Source organism: Rhamphochromis sp. 'chilingali' (assembly GCF_963969265.1).
Source record: "Rhamphochromis sp. 'chilingali' genome assembly, chromosome: 1".
In the NCBI taxonomy this organism is placed as follows: Eukaryota; Metazoa; Chordata; class Actinopteri; order Cichliformes; family Cichlidae; genus Rhamphochromis; species Rhamphochromis sp. 'chilingali'.
Genome location: NC_137929.1, coordinates 314,144 through 331,833, shown reverse-complemented (window position 1 = coordinate 331,833; position 17,690 = coordinate 314,144). Strand labels below are relative to the sequence as shown.

At 43.6% G+C, this 17,690-nt stretch overlaps 1 protein-coding gene across 20 annotated transcripts in view; it reads left to right on the top strand.

Moving 5' to 3' along the window:
- The window catches only part of ank2b (ankyrin 2b, neuronal), a 156,166-nt gene that overhangs the window by 112,618 nt on the left and 25,858 nt on the right, over nt 1-17,690 (top strand). For 14 of the 20 annotated variants that reach the window (XM_080882695.1, XM_080882694.1, XM_080882691.1 and 11 more), the window contains 17 exons: nt 93-191; nt 262-360; nt 437-535; nt 1,830-1,902; nt 5,358-5,499; nt 7,476-7,563; nt 9,157-9,260; nt 9,477-9,515; nt 10,781-11,005; nt 11,966-12,064; nt 13,024-13,178; nt 13,262-13,473; nt 13,704-13,908; nt 13,992-14,088; nt 14,156-14,384; nt 14,579-14,704; nt 14,826-14,948. In XM_080882695.1, coding sequence (XP_080738821.1) covers nt 93-191; nt 262-360; nt 437-535; nt 1,830-1,902; nt 5,358-5,499; nt 7,476-7,563; nt 9,157-9,260; nt 9,477-9,515; nt 10,781-11,005; nt 11,966-12,064; nt 13,024-13,178; nt 13,262-13,473; nt 13,704-13,908; nt 13,992-14,088; nt 14,156-14,384; nt 14,579-14,704; nt 14,826-14,948 — 2,214 coding nt within the window. The remainder of the gene's footprint in view (nt 1-92; nt 192-261; nt 361-436; nt 536-1,829; nt 1,903-5,357; nt 5,500-7,475; nt 7,564-9,156; nt 9,261-9,476; nt 9,516-10,780; nt 11,006-11,965; nt 12,065-13,023; nt 13,179-13,261; nt 13,474-13,703; nt 13,909-13,991; nt 14,089-14,155; nt 14,385-14,578; nt 14,705-14,825; nt 14,949-17,690) is intronic. The other 6 variants (XM_080882688.1, XM_080882676.1, XM_080882685.1 and 3 more) reach the window with 3 other exon arrangements.

Sequence of the window (17,690 nt, the reverse complement as noted above, 5' to 3'; positions counted from 1 at the left end):
AAAGGGTTTTCTTCCCTTTAATAACAGTAACAGCTTCTGGTGTTGTTATTCATGGCTTAAAGAAATGTAACTGATCTGTTTTTGCTTCACAGTTGGGCTACACACCGCTGATTGTAGCATGTCACTATGGAAACGCAAAGATGGTCAACTTCCTCCTTCAGAATGGCGCAAGTGTCAATGCCAAGACTAAGGTACTGAAAAGCAGCTGTAGTGTTTTAATGAGAGCTGAACAAACAGGACTCACCTCTGCTGTGCTTTCAGAACGGATACACTCCCCTGCATCAGGCAGCGCAGCAAGGAAACACGCACATCATTAATGTGCTGCTGCAGTACGGTGCCAAACCCAACGCTACCACTGTGGTACGCAAGCACACACACACTAACACGCACGCGCACACATGCACACACACGTATAATGCTTTGCTTTCCTGTGCAGAATGGCAACACAGCTCTGGGAATTGCTCGGAGGCTGGGTTATATTTCTGTGGTGGACACACTGAGGGTTGTGACTGAAGAGATCATCACCACCACCACGGTACGTCACACACACCTGCACACTTCTTAGAGCCTGTCCGAGCTGCGATAGGCCGGCTACACCTTGGACATCTGGCAGAGAGATAAAACTCTCAGGTTTGGCTTTGACCTGCTGGAGGAAAACAGAGCAGCCAGAGTGAAATTCATGCAGAAAACCTGAAACCTCCACAGACCTGCAGGGTCAGGACCCTTCTGTCCTTTATGAGCCTATCCGGTTGTTCAGTGATGACGTGACGAATCCTACTTCCGGGCCTAAAGTAGTCTGCGTTTAATATGGCTTTGTGTTGTTAACATGTTTAATGTTATGTATTTTCTTCTATTTGATCTCAAAAAGCTCCTAAAACAGTCAGTGATCACTGTTGACCTCCCTCGGCTTTTATTACCACTAATCATTTATTTAAGCTCAGTTTTTAAAACCTTAGGATGTAACTACAGCCCAGCCCATGCAGCAGTATATGAATGACTAACCTCGTATTGTGGATGGATTATCTCAGTTGTTCTCCTGGCTGAAGTTTGGTCCTTTTACAGCATCCTGCCATGCGATTACATTTGTTCCTGACCACCGAGAACACTCACGTTAACTTTTATCGAGTGGAAAAAAAGTTAGCTTGTTTAAATTATGCTAACATAGCTGTGTCGCTAACGGTCACGTAGCACATCATTATATACCAGCTAGCCAAACTTCAGTAACCCTACAAACGTCACTGCTGTTTAGTTTTCTGTCTTCATTTATGCTGGAAGTGATAGCAGAGCTGTACGTTTGAATTTGTTTCCAAAACCCCACAGTCAGGACATGCTATATTGTATTTAGATAGAAGCTAGCGAGCTAACTTCCTGCTACCTCCGTTAAATGTCATAAATTCCGTTTTCATGGATGCCTGGATGTTAAACTCAATTGTTACACCTGGTAGAGCGGAGTTTAGGCCCAGACACGGCTAGTGACGTCAGACTTAACAACCGGATCAAGCTACCCACGACACACACCTCCCTACATCTTTTACATTTAGAAATTCACATAACTTTGTAGTCTTCATAAAAACAATGCATTTCTTTATCTGTCCACTATAACGCATCACTTTGGCGTAATAATACAACACTGGCTGAGATATATGAGAGCACACAGTAAAAATGATACGTGCCATTACATCAGTACAAATCTCTGTTTTTTCAAAATGACCACACGGTTGAATTAAGACAACAAAGCTAACTGCTCTGCATCAAACTGTACTATCTGGCTTTGCCTAATAAACTTACTGTCGTGTTTTTAACGGGCTCTGTTTGCTCTGATCTGGCAGACGGTGACGGAGAAACACAAGCTGAATGTGCCAGAGACCATGACCGAAGTACTCGATGTGTCAGATGAAGAGGGTAAGTTGCAGCTACAGCGTGAGCCTGCAGCCCACTCCCCAATGAAGAGAGCCACCTCTGGTCCTGCAGCCACGAGTTCATTTATCATACATTTAAGTTGGAAAACCTCCATCAGTTAATCCATTTCCATTTAATCTTTATAGCCTGCACACATTTGCTTCTTTGTTGGCATCTGTAGCCACTGTACTGGTTGTAACATGTAGCAGATAAAGTGATGATACTGAGATCAGACGAGAACGTTGGACCTTTCTGTTCGTCCCTCTTTGTGGCTTCAAATGATTTTTACCAATCAGCCTGTGACTGTGCTGTTTACCTACAGCATGGGAAACCACTGATGATGATGTCATGTCAGACGACTCCATGGATGAGGAAGGTAGTCAGCATGAGGGTGTGTGTGCAGGTTTGCTGTAGGAGTGAAGGCATGGTGAATACGCCTGGACTGTACTAACTCTTCCAGAGGTCCAATCAAGTCGTTCAAGAGTAACAAGTGTTCACTGTGTGTTGGCTACAGACTTCAACTAATTATGTACTTTATAACATCATGAATGAATAATTTCTTCTTCACGGCACCTGTTAGCGGGTGAGATTTACCAGGGAGCATGTGAACGTGAACCTCAGAGGCGATGTGTTACGAGCAGGAATGGACAGAGCATCTCCAAACTGCCGTTTGTTTGGGGTGTTCCCGGGCTGTAGTGATCAGTATCCATCAAAACTGGTCCGTGGAAGTGACAGTGGTGAACCAGCAGGGTCATGGACGGCTCACTGGTGCATGATACTGCAGCTCAGGCTGCTAAGAAGGTTGTTGCTGGTTATGTCAGAATACACAGTGCATCAGTTTGTCGTGTACAGGGGTGCACAGAGCAGTCAGGGTGCCCACTGACCTCAGTGCACCACCGAAACAAAGCAAAAAGGCTTCAGCAATGAGTTTGAGGTGTGGATCTGCTGCTAACAGCACAGAGAGTCCATGGCTGGATGCAACAGGAGGATGTTAGGAAGTTCTAATGTTATGGCACATCAGTATAGGAATTTGCATGGAGGAAATCGCGCTAAGCTTAGATACTCCCGAGGTCTCCACTAAGCTTTGGGCTCCACGACTCCAACCATCAGGCCTATGATGTTGTTTTAAATGATGTCATATTGTCATGGACCAGTATATAAAACAAGGGAACACTCTTGTATCATGTTCAGTTGTAAACATGAGGAGCACAGCAATGACTCCAGCTTGGCTCGTTTCCATTCAGCTGTAGCTACGAACACAGTGTACACATGTAGGTGGGATCAGCATCAGTACAGCTGAGTCCCGTTCAAAGCTTTAACTGTCCTTTAAGCCCTTAATTCATTCTCCTGCTGCTGTGCCTGCTTGTGTCACCGTTCTGGCTCAGCCTGACCCAGGATTTTGAGTTATGTTTTGGTGTGTTTTTGCATTTTGGATTCTTTCCTTATTATGATGCTGATGATTATGAATCTATGTTTCAGTTCTTCTTGTTCAGGGATTCGTTCGTAGGTTTTGTGTTCTCATGTTTATTGCAGGTTTAGTTCTGTCTCTGTGTCGTGTCTGCGTCTTTGTTTAGTGCTGTCTTGTTTCCTGTTTTACTCTGAAGGTTCATGTTCCTGTCTTATGTCAGTGTTTCTCGCTGTGTCCCCTTCTGTCTCTAATTCCTTGATGACTTCCTCGGTGTATTTTAGCCCAGTGTGTCTTCGTGTCAGTGTCGCGTCGTCTGTTCATGCGCCCTGTTATTTCTAGCTGCACGTCATGATTCTAGTCTGCAAGAGTCGGTATTGGACATGTTCATAGTCACTTTCTCCAGTCATGTTTGCCTGCACCTTCATGTGCCAGTACCGAGATCTCGTTCACAGTTTCTCATGTCGTGTTCACAGTCTGTCCGCAGTACTTCGTCATAGTTCAGTCCTGGTCTTCGTTCATAGCCTTAGTTACTCCCAGTTTAGGTTTTTACTTTTGTCATTCCCATAGTTTATGGTTTGTTGTTTTGCCTTCTGTATCAGCCCTGATTAAAGGTTCGCTTTGAGCTTAGCACAAGTTTTGCCTCCTGCGTCTGTGTCCGCACCTGGGTCCACCAAACACACTCTCCACACGGTCTGCCCGATATTGAGTACTTAATATAAACGCGATTTAAATTTACAGGTAACAGCTTTAGTCCTACAATTTAACAAAAAACAAACAAACAAGGGACTAGTTTGGAATTAAGAACATTTATTTAAAATGAAAAGCATGTTGTATGCAACATATTACAGAATAAGTAATTATAAAAAAACAAAATTAAATTTTAAATTTGTTCGTCTGTGCCTCGGTATCGGGGGACTTTTAACGAGTACGAGTACTTTAGAAAATGTGGTATCGATATCGGTATCGGTGCATCCCTAGCTGACACTGCTCTGGCAGTTGTGACTATACAAAGGGAACGTGTAGAGAGTGAGAGACTGTTGTTAGCACCCATCCCATGCCAACATGTCAGCAAAAAAGATTGTTTTACACTTGGATAATGTTAGCCAGTGGCTTGCATGAATTTGGAAAGATGTTGCATATTAAAAAATAATAATATTATTGATTTGTCTTTTTAAAATTGCAAACCAGAGTTATTCTAAATGTAAAGTATGACTTAAAACCTGTTTGCATGACAGTAACGCTGCACAGCTGTAGCTCATTACTAACAGGAACATCAGCGGTTCGATTCCCGGCTCCTCCAGCTGTTATCGTGTTATCACCAAGGCTTCAGCATTTCAGTGAGCCTGGCAGCTCAGAGACAGCGAAACGTAAAAATAAAGCGCTTTGTGAATGTGCACATGGGTGAAATATGCTCAGTATAAATATACTTATAAGTGCCAATCCATCTGTATGTCTGTTATAATACATGAACACAGTCAGAGGGTTGACTCCACTAATCGCCTGCACACAGTCATGCTGAACATCTGCGTCCTGCAGCCAACAGCGATGCTGAGCCCTGCTGTGCAGTAGTGGAACAGTAATAGTGCTAAATCACTGTTATGCAGTTAGCATAAGCCTTACAGTTGCTTTGCACAGTCCTCAATCGAAGCATGAGAATACAGTAGAATATAGAGATGCTGTAGCGAGAAGCTGTGAAGTGCACGTCAGTGCAGCCACTAAACTGTGAAAGGTTTTCTTAACTAGAGACACAAAAGTGACGACGCGTTGAGATTTCCTGTACAGCAGCCCTGTGTTTCTTGTTCATGAGCCACATCAATGTCTGTTTTCCACTTTCAGCCAGATGTTCAAATGTCCTGTTTGTAGAGTAACTGGCTGTGATGTTTCCACCTGTGAACATCAAAACCAAAACAAGCACAATTACAGATTTGTTGACTTGTGTCCAAAATATTTCTAACAATATCCCAACATCAAGGTGCGTCACTGCGTTTTCTCATCAGTGGTTGGTTATAGTTGTGGTTTTTCATTGATAGTTTCATTTCTGCTTCTCAAGGTGACGACACGATGACAGGCGACGGAGGGGAGTATCTGAGGCCTGAGGATCTGCGGGAGCTGGGAGATGACTCCCTGCCAGGACAGTACCTGGATGGGATGAACTACCTGCGCTTCAGCCTGGAGGGAGGACGAACCGACAGGTGCATCAAACTCTGTAAAAGCTAAAGACAGAGACAAACTCGCTGTGAAACATATTCCTGGATGAAATGATTCATGCACAGTTGTTGCATATGTTCTCTATACCGCTTTACAAGCTGCAGCTCACACAGCTGTTTCAATAACACACTCTTTTCCCTTTTATGACATTTTATGTAACCTACTTGTGCATTTCTTCCCTTCCCACCCTCTTTACTCACATTGGCTCCGCCCCATTCAGTGTATGCACAAACAGCTAACAGCCTGTATGTTTTGTGTCTGTTTGCAACCTCTCCTCTTCACACTTCACGGTCTGCCTTTTCATATCTACATAATCGAATGCAAAGGTATGTGCTGACTCCATCCACGTATCTGGACTTCTAAGTCTTCAAGTTTATTCATTTATATAGCACTTTCAAAAACAACAGTTGTTGACCAAAGTACTGCACAATAACACAGTCATACCAGAGAAAACAGAATAGAGATTAAGAGAAAATAGAATCATGGAAAGAACAATAGAAACAGACTCATCTTGACTTAAAAGCCAGAGAGTAAAAGTGGTGTTTGGACGGGTTTGACAGTCTCCAGTGTTGGAGAGGTCCTGACATGCAGGAGCAATGAGCTCCATAACTTGGGAGCGGTCACGGCAAATGCCCGGTCTCTGTGTTTTAACCTCGACCTTGGGACTTGGGATCTTGGGGGAGAATATCGGGTTAGGAAATCAGGGAGATATATATGTAACGTCTTAAAAACAAGTGTTAAAATGAATTCAAAAGCTGACTGGCACGCAGTGTACTGATGCAAGTATGGCAGATGTGTGATCCCAGTTAGGAGCCGTGCTGCAGCGTTTTGGACTAGCTGCAGTCGGCCAATTGATGTAGAGGTAATACCAGAGTAGAGGCTATTACGGAAGTCGAGACGAGATGAAGGCAGGGATCACTTTCTCAAAATCTCTGAAACAGAGGAAAGGCTTTTGCAAGGAGGCGGAGATGAAAGAAGCCAGCCTTGATTATGTTATTTATATGTTTGTCCTAAATTTCTTGCAGAGGATTTTTTATAGATCTCGAGAGGGCCGAGGTGAAGAGGGTCACAAGCACCGAAAACAATGACCTCAGTTTTCTGCTCATTTAGGTTGAGAAAATGTAGCGCCATCCATGCCTTAACGTCTTCCAGACAATCAAACAGACCCTTCAGAGGATTCACCGATTTTCATCTCAGGGGAACGTAAATCTGAGAGTCATCTGTGTAGCAATGGAACGAGAGGCCATATTTATTTAAAACTGAGCCCATTGGAAGCATGTCGATTGAAAAAAGGACAGAGCCCTGGGGGACCCCACAGGAAAGCACGGTCTTTGGTGATAATGAGTCTCTGAGATTAACAGAGAAGGTTCGATTAGATAAGAAGGATTTAAACCATTCCACAACAATCCCTTTTATTCCAACGTGTTGTTCCAGTCTAGAGATGAAGGCTGGGATCTACTCTATCAAAAGCAGAACTGATAATAGAGAGTAACTCTGCTGCAGCCTTGGACCCACAGCTCAAACCCAGGTTGCTTTAAGCACATGAAGAGCTTTGTATTCCCGTTGGTGCTTTATAAAGCTGGGAGAGCACCGGTGACTACACTGGTAAACCACAATCTCATGTCCCTAACGACCACAGGAATCTTGGAGCGGTGGAAAGTTAGGAACGTGTTGACATGCACGCATGGTGTTCGTGCTCCCTGAGCTTGGCTCGGCCTTCCAGCCGTATGTAATAAACAGATCAGATGCTTTGGCTGCTGCGTTCGTGTGTCCAGCAGCGCTGCTGTTAAACCAACACTTTAGGTACAGTTTTAGCTTTTGAACATGCTGTTCACCACGTAATTGCTGGACATTGATCCCGACCAGAACAGAACTTTAAAGATTATGAATTTCCTGCCGTGCTGGGTTGATATCATGGGCTTCACAGGTTTCATGCTTGTGTTTTTCCTGTGTGCTTCAGTTCAGACAGGTCCTTCACGCCCACTCACCACAGCTACTACTCTTCTAAACATGAAGGCATGATGGAGGAGATGCTCACCAGTCACCAGGTACGCCGCATCATCACACAGATCACTAATTCTGTGCATTTTTTAATGTTTATTAATAAGATTTTAAGTTCAAAGTTACATAACGTCAAACCAAACACACAACAACAAAAACACAAACAGGAAAGAAAAGGAAAAAAAGAAAAGAAAAAATACACCAGTTAGCCAGTACAAATCAAAAGTTCAAAAGAAACACCAGTGTCCAAAGAAGATGATCTTCTGTGTGAGGTTAGACAGCGCAACAGAGAGTTCACCAAGTCCAGAAGATGTGGGAAACATGTCCAGGAAGGAATCAGGGTTTCACACAAACACAAAGTGCAGTCAAATGGGTTAAAGTTTATGTTAAATTCCCATTAATATGATCGAGAAAAGGGCCCCAGATTTCGACAAACTTAAAATGGGTGTCAGCCAAACGATAGCAAACCTCTTCAATCATCTCACGTAGCCAAACCCTGAACAATGGAGGAGATGGTGATTTCTAGGCTCTAAGAACAAGTCTTCTAGCTACAATCATGCCAAACATTAAGGCTTTCTGAAGAGGACGTCTGAGTGCCAATGAGGTTAGGGAGCCTAGCACTGCAAGTACACCATCCGGCTCTAATTTTAAATCATAAATATATATTAAATATCTCTGCCCAGAAACTCCCGAGTGTGGGGCAAGACCAGAAAAGGTGACCAAGGGTTCCCTCCATTGCTTTGCATCTGTCACACAAAGACCAAATAGACGGAAAACTGCTGCATAGATTTGTTTTAGAAAAATGCAGACGATGAAGGACCTTGAACTGTATAAGTTGTAGTCTGGCATTAACAGAGTGTTCTTTAATCTTTTTCAACCCATTGGCCCACAAAGCATCCGATATGTCCACTTCCAAGTCCTTAACCCAAGCGTCCTTGATGTGGTTAGTAGGTGGTATACGTGTAAAAAGTGTAGTAAATTATTCTGTGCATTCTTAAAACGCTGCCGTGGGACGATGTTAACCTAAAGGTTAGGAATTATGACGCTCAGGCTGTGGCTGTGGACTGTACTGTTAACCACTCTGAAGTGCTTTGATTCTCAGCTACTTCAGTCTGCACATCAATCTGTGAGTAAGATGTTGTGTGAGGATGTTTAGCACCTGGAGGAATTAGAGTTAGAGCAGAGGAGTTCTGTGTAAGCACCATTTATCCAGCCTGGAGGCGGTGTTGCCTTGCAGCAACCATCTGACCCTTTCTGTGTGGAGTTTGCATGCTCCTCTTGTGTCTTCCTGGGTTCTCTTGGGTACTCTGGCTTCCTCCCACACTCCAAAGACATGCAGTTAGTGGGGTTGGCTTCACTGGTGAATCTAAACTGTTTGTATGTGAGTACGATAAAGACGAGGATGGATCAATGAAAGAAGGGCTGAGCGAGCCTGATTTCTGTTTGTCAGACTTAACACATCTGAGCTCTCAGGATTCAGCCTTAGAAGGGCTGCAACCCCACCCGACCCACTCCTCCACCCACGGTCCTGCTGTTTTTATGGGGATTATGTTTCTGTCAAATTCAGGAGCAAGTATATCCCATGATCTTCTCAATGCCCTAGATGACTGGTCTCTGATAAGAGGTTTGTTTCGTTCCAGGTTTCATCCCTTGCCAGGGAGACTGAGAGGGATTCGTACCGGTTGAGCTGGGGCACAGAGAACCTGGACAACGTGGCTTTGTCCTCCAGCCCTGTCCATTCAGGGTAAGCACAGCAGCACTGAAGGAAAGTCGTAAACAGCATTTACACTGTCAGAGTTCTGTGAATAAACTGTTTTCTGTGGATCTTCGTAGATGGAAATCCTGCTGAGCCCTGTTCTTTTCCTTCTGCTCGTTTTTTACACTTGCTGGGATTTCTCCCTCTCTGATTTCTTCTGCCTGACTTGTGATTCCTCTCTGTCTGTTGTGGTTGTTGTTTTAGCCACTCCTCTCCGTGCCATGATCATGGAGACCACAGCAGGTGACCTTCTGCACCTTGGTTGCACCTCATTCCCCTTCATCACCGTCCTTCTCCGCTCAGTGTGCTCTCCCTATGGAGAGGTGTATGTGTTGCACCGTCCTCGACAGACAACATCTCGTGTATATTCCTGTATTCTCAGCCTGAACGTAAATTAAACATAAACTCTCTGAATGATTTTCCAAAGTTGGCATCATGACACTGCAAGTTCAGGAAAGTTTAGATAAGGTTGAAGGTTGAGGACATGTTTGTCGACTTCATTCAGTGTCTCGTGAACTGTGCATTTCTACTAACATGCCACGTGGTGTGGAGACCATTAGAATAAACTTACAGTTTACTCTAATCTCGTCTTCTAACATTAATTTAACAGCTGTTTCAAGTCTGTCGTTGGGTTTTCTAACCTGGTTGTTTGTTTGGCTGAAGCTGAGCCAAGAACCGTCTTTAGTGTCATATCGTCATTTCATCACAGTCGGTCTTTACCCCGCTGGGATGTGTGATCCATACGCATACTTGTGACTGTGCATGGAGAGCGAAGGTCAAACCTGAATGCAGAGCAGCCCTCGTCCATTCAGTGTTGAGAAAACAGAAACCAAAGGTTGAGCGAACGTTAGCTACCATGCTACAATCATAGAGTTGTCCATGGTAATGAGTAGTCTATGTTAAAGTGCAGCTATCCTTTTTTTGTAACATCTCTATTTGAAGATTAAACATAATAAAGAAAATGCATTGTTCTGGTCTGCTGTTTCCACGAGCATAGATTGGCTAATGCTACGTGATGTGAGCTAGCTTAAGTTTACTATTACTGACCTCGCTGAATCAGTTCACTAAAGTTAAGACTATGCTATAGTTGTGCTGTTGTTGCTTCACGGTCTAAGATAGATAAGCTCACTTAGAAAAAAACCATAAATACATATAGTTCATGAAGAAAGTGTGTTTGCTTCTTTAGAGAAGGAAAGTTTGATGAACAAAAGTGTCCCAGGCCAACACGCCGACAGGATCTTCCTTAGTCCTCATATCTCGTGCTTTCTTGAGTCTTAACGGGGCCTTCTTGATTTTGAGATACGTAGTTAACGACTTAACTGTTGCTTGTGTTCAAAAACTCGAGCAAGTAAACAGCGGTGGTCCTTCGTGTAAGTGTGCATCTTACAAACTGTTCAAACCAAACAAAGCTTTGCCGTCTGCTTTCTCACCACTTAATGGAGCTGAATTAGACTGAACCGGACAATATTGGCGTCTCATTCGTGCATGTATCTCCTGCTTCCTCTCAGCTTCCTGGTCAGCTTCATGGTAGATGCTAGGGGCGGAGCCATGCGCGGCTGTCGACACAACGGCCTCCGCATCATCATCCCGCCGAGGAAGTGCAGCGCCCCGACGAGAGTGACGTGCCGACTGGTGAAGAGGCACCGTCTGGCCACCATGCCCCCGATGGTTGAGGGGGAGGGTCTGGCCAGCAGGCTCATCGAGGTGGGACCCTCTGGAGCCCAGTTCCTTGGGTAAGACAGGAATAGTGATTGTAGAAGCTTCTGGATGTGTGGAGGTTAACACTTAAAGTCTATTTATGGCACCAAATGCCAACAAATGCCTCAAGGCGCCTTACACACACAGATGATATAATATTATTTGCTAGTAGCTTTGAATGTTTTATGGCAATAAGTTTCCAGGCAGGACGAAAAGTGCTTCTTTCCTTTGAACATCTATCCTGTTATTAATTTGTATCCCGTATAAATGCAAAGGTTACAAAGTGCTGCCCTTTTCTTTCAGATTAATTTGCCAGCCTCTGCCTGACTCAGACTGTCTCTGTATTTGCTCTCGCTTCCTCCCAGTGCCAGCGGTCTGCCAGCATGGCCTGTTTACTTTCATAACAGCTGCAGCGCGACTCTTTCTAACCTTTCTCCCTAACACTTGATGAAACAGCTTTTCTTATCAACTCCAGCTGCAGTGTCTCGCACCATGATTGGTTTGATATGTGGACTGAAACTCTGCCCTCTGCTGGTAACGTTTGAGATGGTCACAGTTACAGATTTGCTGCAGACGACAGAAGTTTTTGCTGTGATGTGAAATGTTTCTGCAGCTCTGCAGTGAAACTAGCCCCACACGGCCACAATGATGAGCTCATTTCAAATAAACAGATTTAATTTGAATAAAAATGCAGAATAATAGTCTAACAGATTCAAACTGGCTTTATCAGAGGACTTCTTCAGTGACCAACACAGTGTGTGTTATGGAAATGCAAAGAACTACAAAGTCAGTCTTCTTTATTATGAAAAGAAGGACTTGAGTATAAATATAAGCGCAGCTTTGGGGTAAATGTTGTATGTTTTTATTTGTCATTTCTTCGTGATGCTCTATTGGACGTCCTAACTGTGCAGCTAAGAGAAAATCGGCGCTCAACCCAAACATTGTGTGTGCTCTTTCTTCCTCACTGCTGCATACGGACGCTCGGTCAATCACAGTAAACTCCACCTCCCCAGTGCCCCCCCACCTCTAAATGAGGGAGAGAGTTTGGTTACCCGAATCCTCCAGCTTGGTCCACCGGGGACCAGATTTCTTGGGTAGGGTGGAAACCAGTCTGTGGTTTTGCATATGAAACAATCCATGGATGCCAGTTTCTTTGTTACTGTGCTGTCGTGTTTGTGCTAATGCTGCATAATCCACTTCATTTAGTGTCCGTGCTTCCAGCCACTGCTTGTCACTTCTCTCCTTCCTGCTTTGCCGTTTCCCTTTTCTTTCTTCTCATTCTCGGGGGAAGATTTGTCTCTCACTTATGTGTGAAATTTAAATGGTTGTGTGGCCTGTAAGTCGAAGGGAAGCAGGAGAATATGAGTGCACGCTTCAGCGATCGGCTCTGTATGGTTTTTATTTAGAGTTTATAAGAAATCACATGGTGTCACCAGGCAATATTTGGCCTTTTCACTATATTTTAAATTGATGTGTTTCTCCTGCCTGAGTGGTCAAAGTCATAAAATAACATCAACAGTATTTAGAGTGAAACATAAACAAATACTACAGGCCAGGTAACCATATAAATATCACATAGAAATATGTGTTTGTCCCGATGTTGGCCTGCAGGACGCTTCTTGTAGATACTCGTTGTAACTAGTTTGTGATTGTGCTCATCAGGTAAGTGTCAGAGTGACGTTTTCTAACTATTACAAATGGACGACACACTGATCATAAATCAACTTGAATGTTGTGATTCAAGTGAATCCACCTGAGATTTGCTGGTGCAGATGCTTTTATCCAGCACAGCTCTACATGTTTATCTGAGATGCTCTTTATCACCACGTGTCAACACATCAGCTGCAGAAAAAATAAACTGTAATTCACATAGCAGTGAAGCCAGAGCAAGAGGAGCGATACTGTGTCTGAAGCACAGGTACAGTCGGGCTCGTATCCAGATACAAAGATGAACAGTCAAAGAACAGGAGACTTACCTCACTAACCTGTTATATTCCATCACACCACGCGCTTAGTTTTACTTGGACTTACCCAGCGTATCTTGTTCCTCCAGTCCTGTCATTGTGGAGATCCCTCACTTCGCTGCCCTCCGAGGGAAGGAGCGCGAGCTGGTGATTCTGAGGAGCGAAACAGGAGAGAGCTGGAAGGAGCATCACTGTGAACACACTCAAGAGGAGCTCAACCAGATACTCAACGGCATGGACGAGGGTCAGTCTCCGACACTGGCTGACGACACCGCGGCGTCAAACGATAAAGGCCTGATCACGTCTTTTCTGTCTCACCTTCTGCAGAACTGGAAACTCCCGAAGAGCTGGAGAGGAAACGCATTTGCCGTATCATCACTAGAGATTTCCCACAATACTTTGCTGTGGTGTCACGCATCAAGCAAGACAGCAATCTGATTGGTCCTGAAGGAGGCATCCTCAGCAGCACCGTTGTACCACAAGTTCAGGCAGTTTTTCCTGAGGGGGCGCTGACCAAGAGGATCAGGGTTGGACTGCAGGTAAACAGAGTGTGGTTAGCTTTTATATGTTCTCTGTTTTGCTGTCATTGTGTTGTTCTTAATATTCAGAGCTTTAGTTTTAAACCATGGAAACAAAACAGACTCAACCTTCTTAAGTTGCTGTGATTCATGTCGATGTCTTTACTAAATGGACTCAAAAGAGGTGGATAAAGCACATGTGCTGTCTGCGTACAGTTGCCTCACAGCCAGGCTTTCCTCTTGTCTCGCAGGCCCAGCCAGTGAGCATAGATGTCGTGAGGAAGCTCCTGGGGAACAAGGCCAGCTTCAGTCCCATTGTCACTCTGGAGCCGCGCAGGAGGAAATTTCATAAACCCATCACCATGACAATCCCTGTCCCCAAGAGCAACTCCGACCCCGTCCTCAACGGCTTTGGAGGGGACACACCCACCCTACGATTGCTTTGTAGCATCACGGGTTAGAGAAGCCGTAGAAAAGTTCAAATCTTAACGGGTGAAGCTGAGACGCGTCTCCACATTCTAACATTTCATGTCACGCAGGTGGAACAACGCCAGCCCAGTGGGAGGATATAACAGGAACTACTCCGTTAACTTTTATTAATGACTGCGTGTCCTTTACCACCAACGTGTCTGCCAGGTAAACCAGCTGAACCAAATATCAGCCACAGACACCAGCTCGCTCCTAACCCTCTTCTGATTTCTAGGTTCTGGCTCATAGACTGTCGGCAAGTCCAGGAATCGGTCAACTTCTCCACTCAGGTGTATCGGGAAATCATCTGTGTCCCTTACATGGCCAAGTTCGTCATCTTCGCCAAGACCCACGACCCGATTGAGGCCCGATTGCGCTGCTTTTGCATGACTGATGACAAGATTGATAAAACACTGGAACAGCAGGAGAACTTCGCCGAGGTGGCGCGCAGCCGAGATGTAGAGGTGAGAAAGGAGAGCGGAGGGAGTCTAACACCAAGTTATACAAGACAGAGTTCGGAAATGAAACCCCAATAAAATAAAAAACCTTTGAGCGGTCGACTCCAGTCTAAGAAGAAGAAATATCTAAAGAAGGGTGTAAACATGTAAGATGTCAGGCGTGATTATTCCATCATGTATGCATGTGTTACCTTTACTAGGTCCTGGAAGGCAAACCTATCTATGCAGACTGCTTTGGTAACCTTGTTCCCCTCACGAAAAGCGGCCAACATCACCTCTTCAGCTTTTACGCCTTCAAGGAGAACCGGTTAGCACTCTTCATCAAAGTGAGTCATCGTTTATTTCTTCTGAGCAAGTGCTGCAATGTTCAGCCAATGTTCTTCGTATAACATGGAATCGGTTTAGCAATGAGCAGCTGGCTAACGTTGACCCGCTTGGCTTTGGCAGATCAGAGACAACACTCAGGAGCCGTGTGGCCGCTTGTCATTTATGAAAGAACCCAGGAACTACAGGTCACTTGCACAAAATGCTATATGCAATCTCAACATCACACTTCCATCATACTGCAAGGTAAGGATGGCGCGCCGATGCTGCTGGCGGTCGTGTGTCTTTATGAGTAAAAGCTGCGTGCTGGTTTCAGTAGTTTAACATGGAAAGTCCTCTGGTTGCTTTAACTCTAGACCGTGTTGCAATAACACATATTATCAATGTTCCCTCTAATGTTTCATGTGTCTGAACACACAAACTCCCTGAGCGTCGCACTGTGAGCAACGGCAGACGTGTGCACTGTGGTCACGCCAGCATCCAAGTTACATGTTTATTAAAGTAATCAAATTACAGCATTTATGTTCGACTACTTTTAATTAACTGCTTTAGTCCACTTACAATGAAAATTTAAACAAATCTATTTCGTGACCTGTAGCATGTTAACACTAATGGAAGTAAAAATAACTTGAACTCCAATTTTAAAAACATTTTCTTTTTTATTTTTATTTATTTATTTTTTTGCTCTGACTGTATTATGAGTCTGTGGTCTGGGAGAGAGTCTGTAACTCTGTCTGCAACATACAGTAAATAATGACCAATGTTGGGCAGTTAATTATATAGTGACTTCTTCAAAAAAGTAACTGAGTTTTGCAAACAAAGTGTTTTGCAGCTGTTTACCTAAAAATGCAGCCAAGGTGTTTTTTTTAAATAAACATTTCAAACTATTTACAGAACAATCAGCTGTTCTGCATCAACTCTGATGCCACACAAATTATTTGTGCCGCTGCAAAAAATAATTCCTGTCCACTATGAGATGAAGGAGAACAACAGCCTGATACCTGCAGGCCTGACAGCAGCAGATGTGTCACTGCTGTAACACCTGTAAACCATTGTTCTGACACACACAACAAAACTATTGACTACACTACACACTAACTACACACTAACTACACACTAACTACACAAGATTTGTGCTAAACTTGGCAATCGCATCTCAAACACGCCGTCACTCCTAAAACTTCCCCCTTCCTAAACAACTAAATGTCATGTTGCCATATCATTTTTTGATTGGTCGACATGGTACATTTTTCGACCAATAGGAAAGGCTGAGGGAGGGGGTTTGTTTTTGCTCACAGGCTTTCGAGCGTTTTCCTTATAAAACGCCGTCTTTACCGTTTCTTCCTGCAGTAAATATAAACAACGACAGTATTCAGGAAGAAAAACAAACATTGCAGATATTTTATCATAACTCTGGTTTTACGTGGCCGATCAACACAATTTAAAAACTGGTATAAAGTCCACACTTTGTCCATCAGTTGTTCCGTCTGTCCTGCTCACATCTCCAATGGTTGTACACGTTGTCATTAACGTGGCTTCACTCCACATCAGCCGCTTTGCTAAAACACCGGTGTCGCACATAAGGACGCTGTCAGAGCCTGTCAGCGACGTTGATCAGCTGCGTATATCTGCGTATATATTACAGCTGCGTATACTGTAATATACTCACATATCTATATTATTGCTAATATATATTGTAATATATCTATATCACTAAAGCACTTCTGGATGGATGCAAACTGCATTTCGTTGCCCTGTACCTGTGCATGTGCAATGACAATAAAGTTGAATTCTATTCTATTCTATTCTATATACGAATGTGAATCGCGTGATTGGCTGGACTACGGGATAAGGTGGCCTCGTTCTGATCCCATACGGGAGCAGCCAGTCACTGACTAACACTGCAGAACAGGATTGTTAAAGTTTTCATTTTAACTTAAGGTTCGATTGTTTTCTGTGTGCAGAGACCTGCCAGCAGTGCACAACTGCACACGCGCAGCTTTGAGGGAACATTGCATATTATGTGCTAATGTCCCACTGATCAACTCCCTCAACTTAAATGAAATCCAAATTATTTTCATATTTGGTGTCCTAAATATAATTACTTGTGTATAATTGTTTCATATTTATGATTTAAGTTTCTAAGCACTCAAAGATTAATAGTAACTGTCTTTAACACTGTGGACAGTGTGTGGTGTCATGTTAAAGCCCTGTGAAATATGTTTGTTTTTGCATAAACAGCTGTGGTCAGCAGTGTGCCTGGACTTATCATGGGCGTGAATATCACGGTCATTTTATGTTCTTGTTCCAAGGTGGATTCATGGCACAAAATACATGTTTAATGGCTTTAAATAAGAAGGTTACTTTAGCTTTTCTTTAATCCACAGAGAGACTAAACTGTGCATACAGACTGAAATATATGAGTGTGCTGCTGAAGGCTCTGCAGTCAGAGTGATGTAGGCTCTAAGCCTAAAACAGATACTACATGTGAAGAAAGGTTTTAGTTATAATATCCCCTCACCCTTTAACAAAATTAAAACTAACTGAATAAAATCTTACCTCTAGTGTTTGTCATAAATAAAATAATAAGTAATAAAGACTAACACGGAAACTAAATAAACAAAAAAGAAACATTTTCAAACAAAACAAAGGCACAAACCCGCCCTCCAAACTAACTCGCACTAAGCTAAATGACAAACTAAGACTAATAATAACTCTGGTAGTTATAATTCTCCACAACTGGTAGTTTCTTTTTCCAGCATGAAAAGGGTTTATCTGGCAGCTCTCACTGGACAGACCGATCCTCAGAGCAACGAGGAAGTCCAGGGAGAGTTTTGCATTAGCACGTTGGCGGTCTCTGCCAACATTTCTAACAGCTACAGTTCCTGTAATCATCAGTTCAAACAACTGTATGTAAGCACAAGTTATTTCGATTTATCACCACTTTGTCCAGATCTGCTAGAAGACCCAAAGTGTGACACTATGACA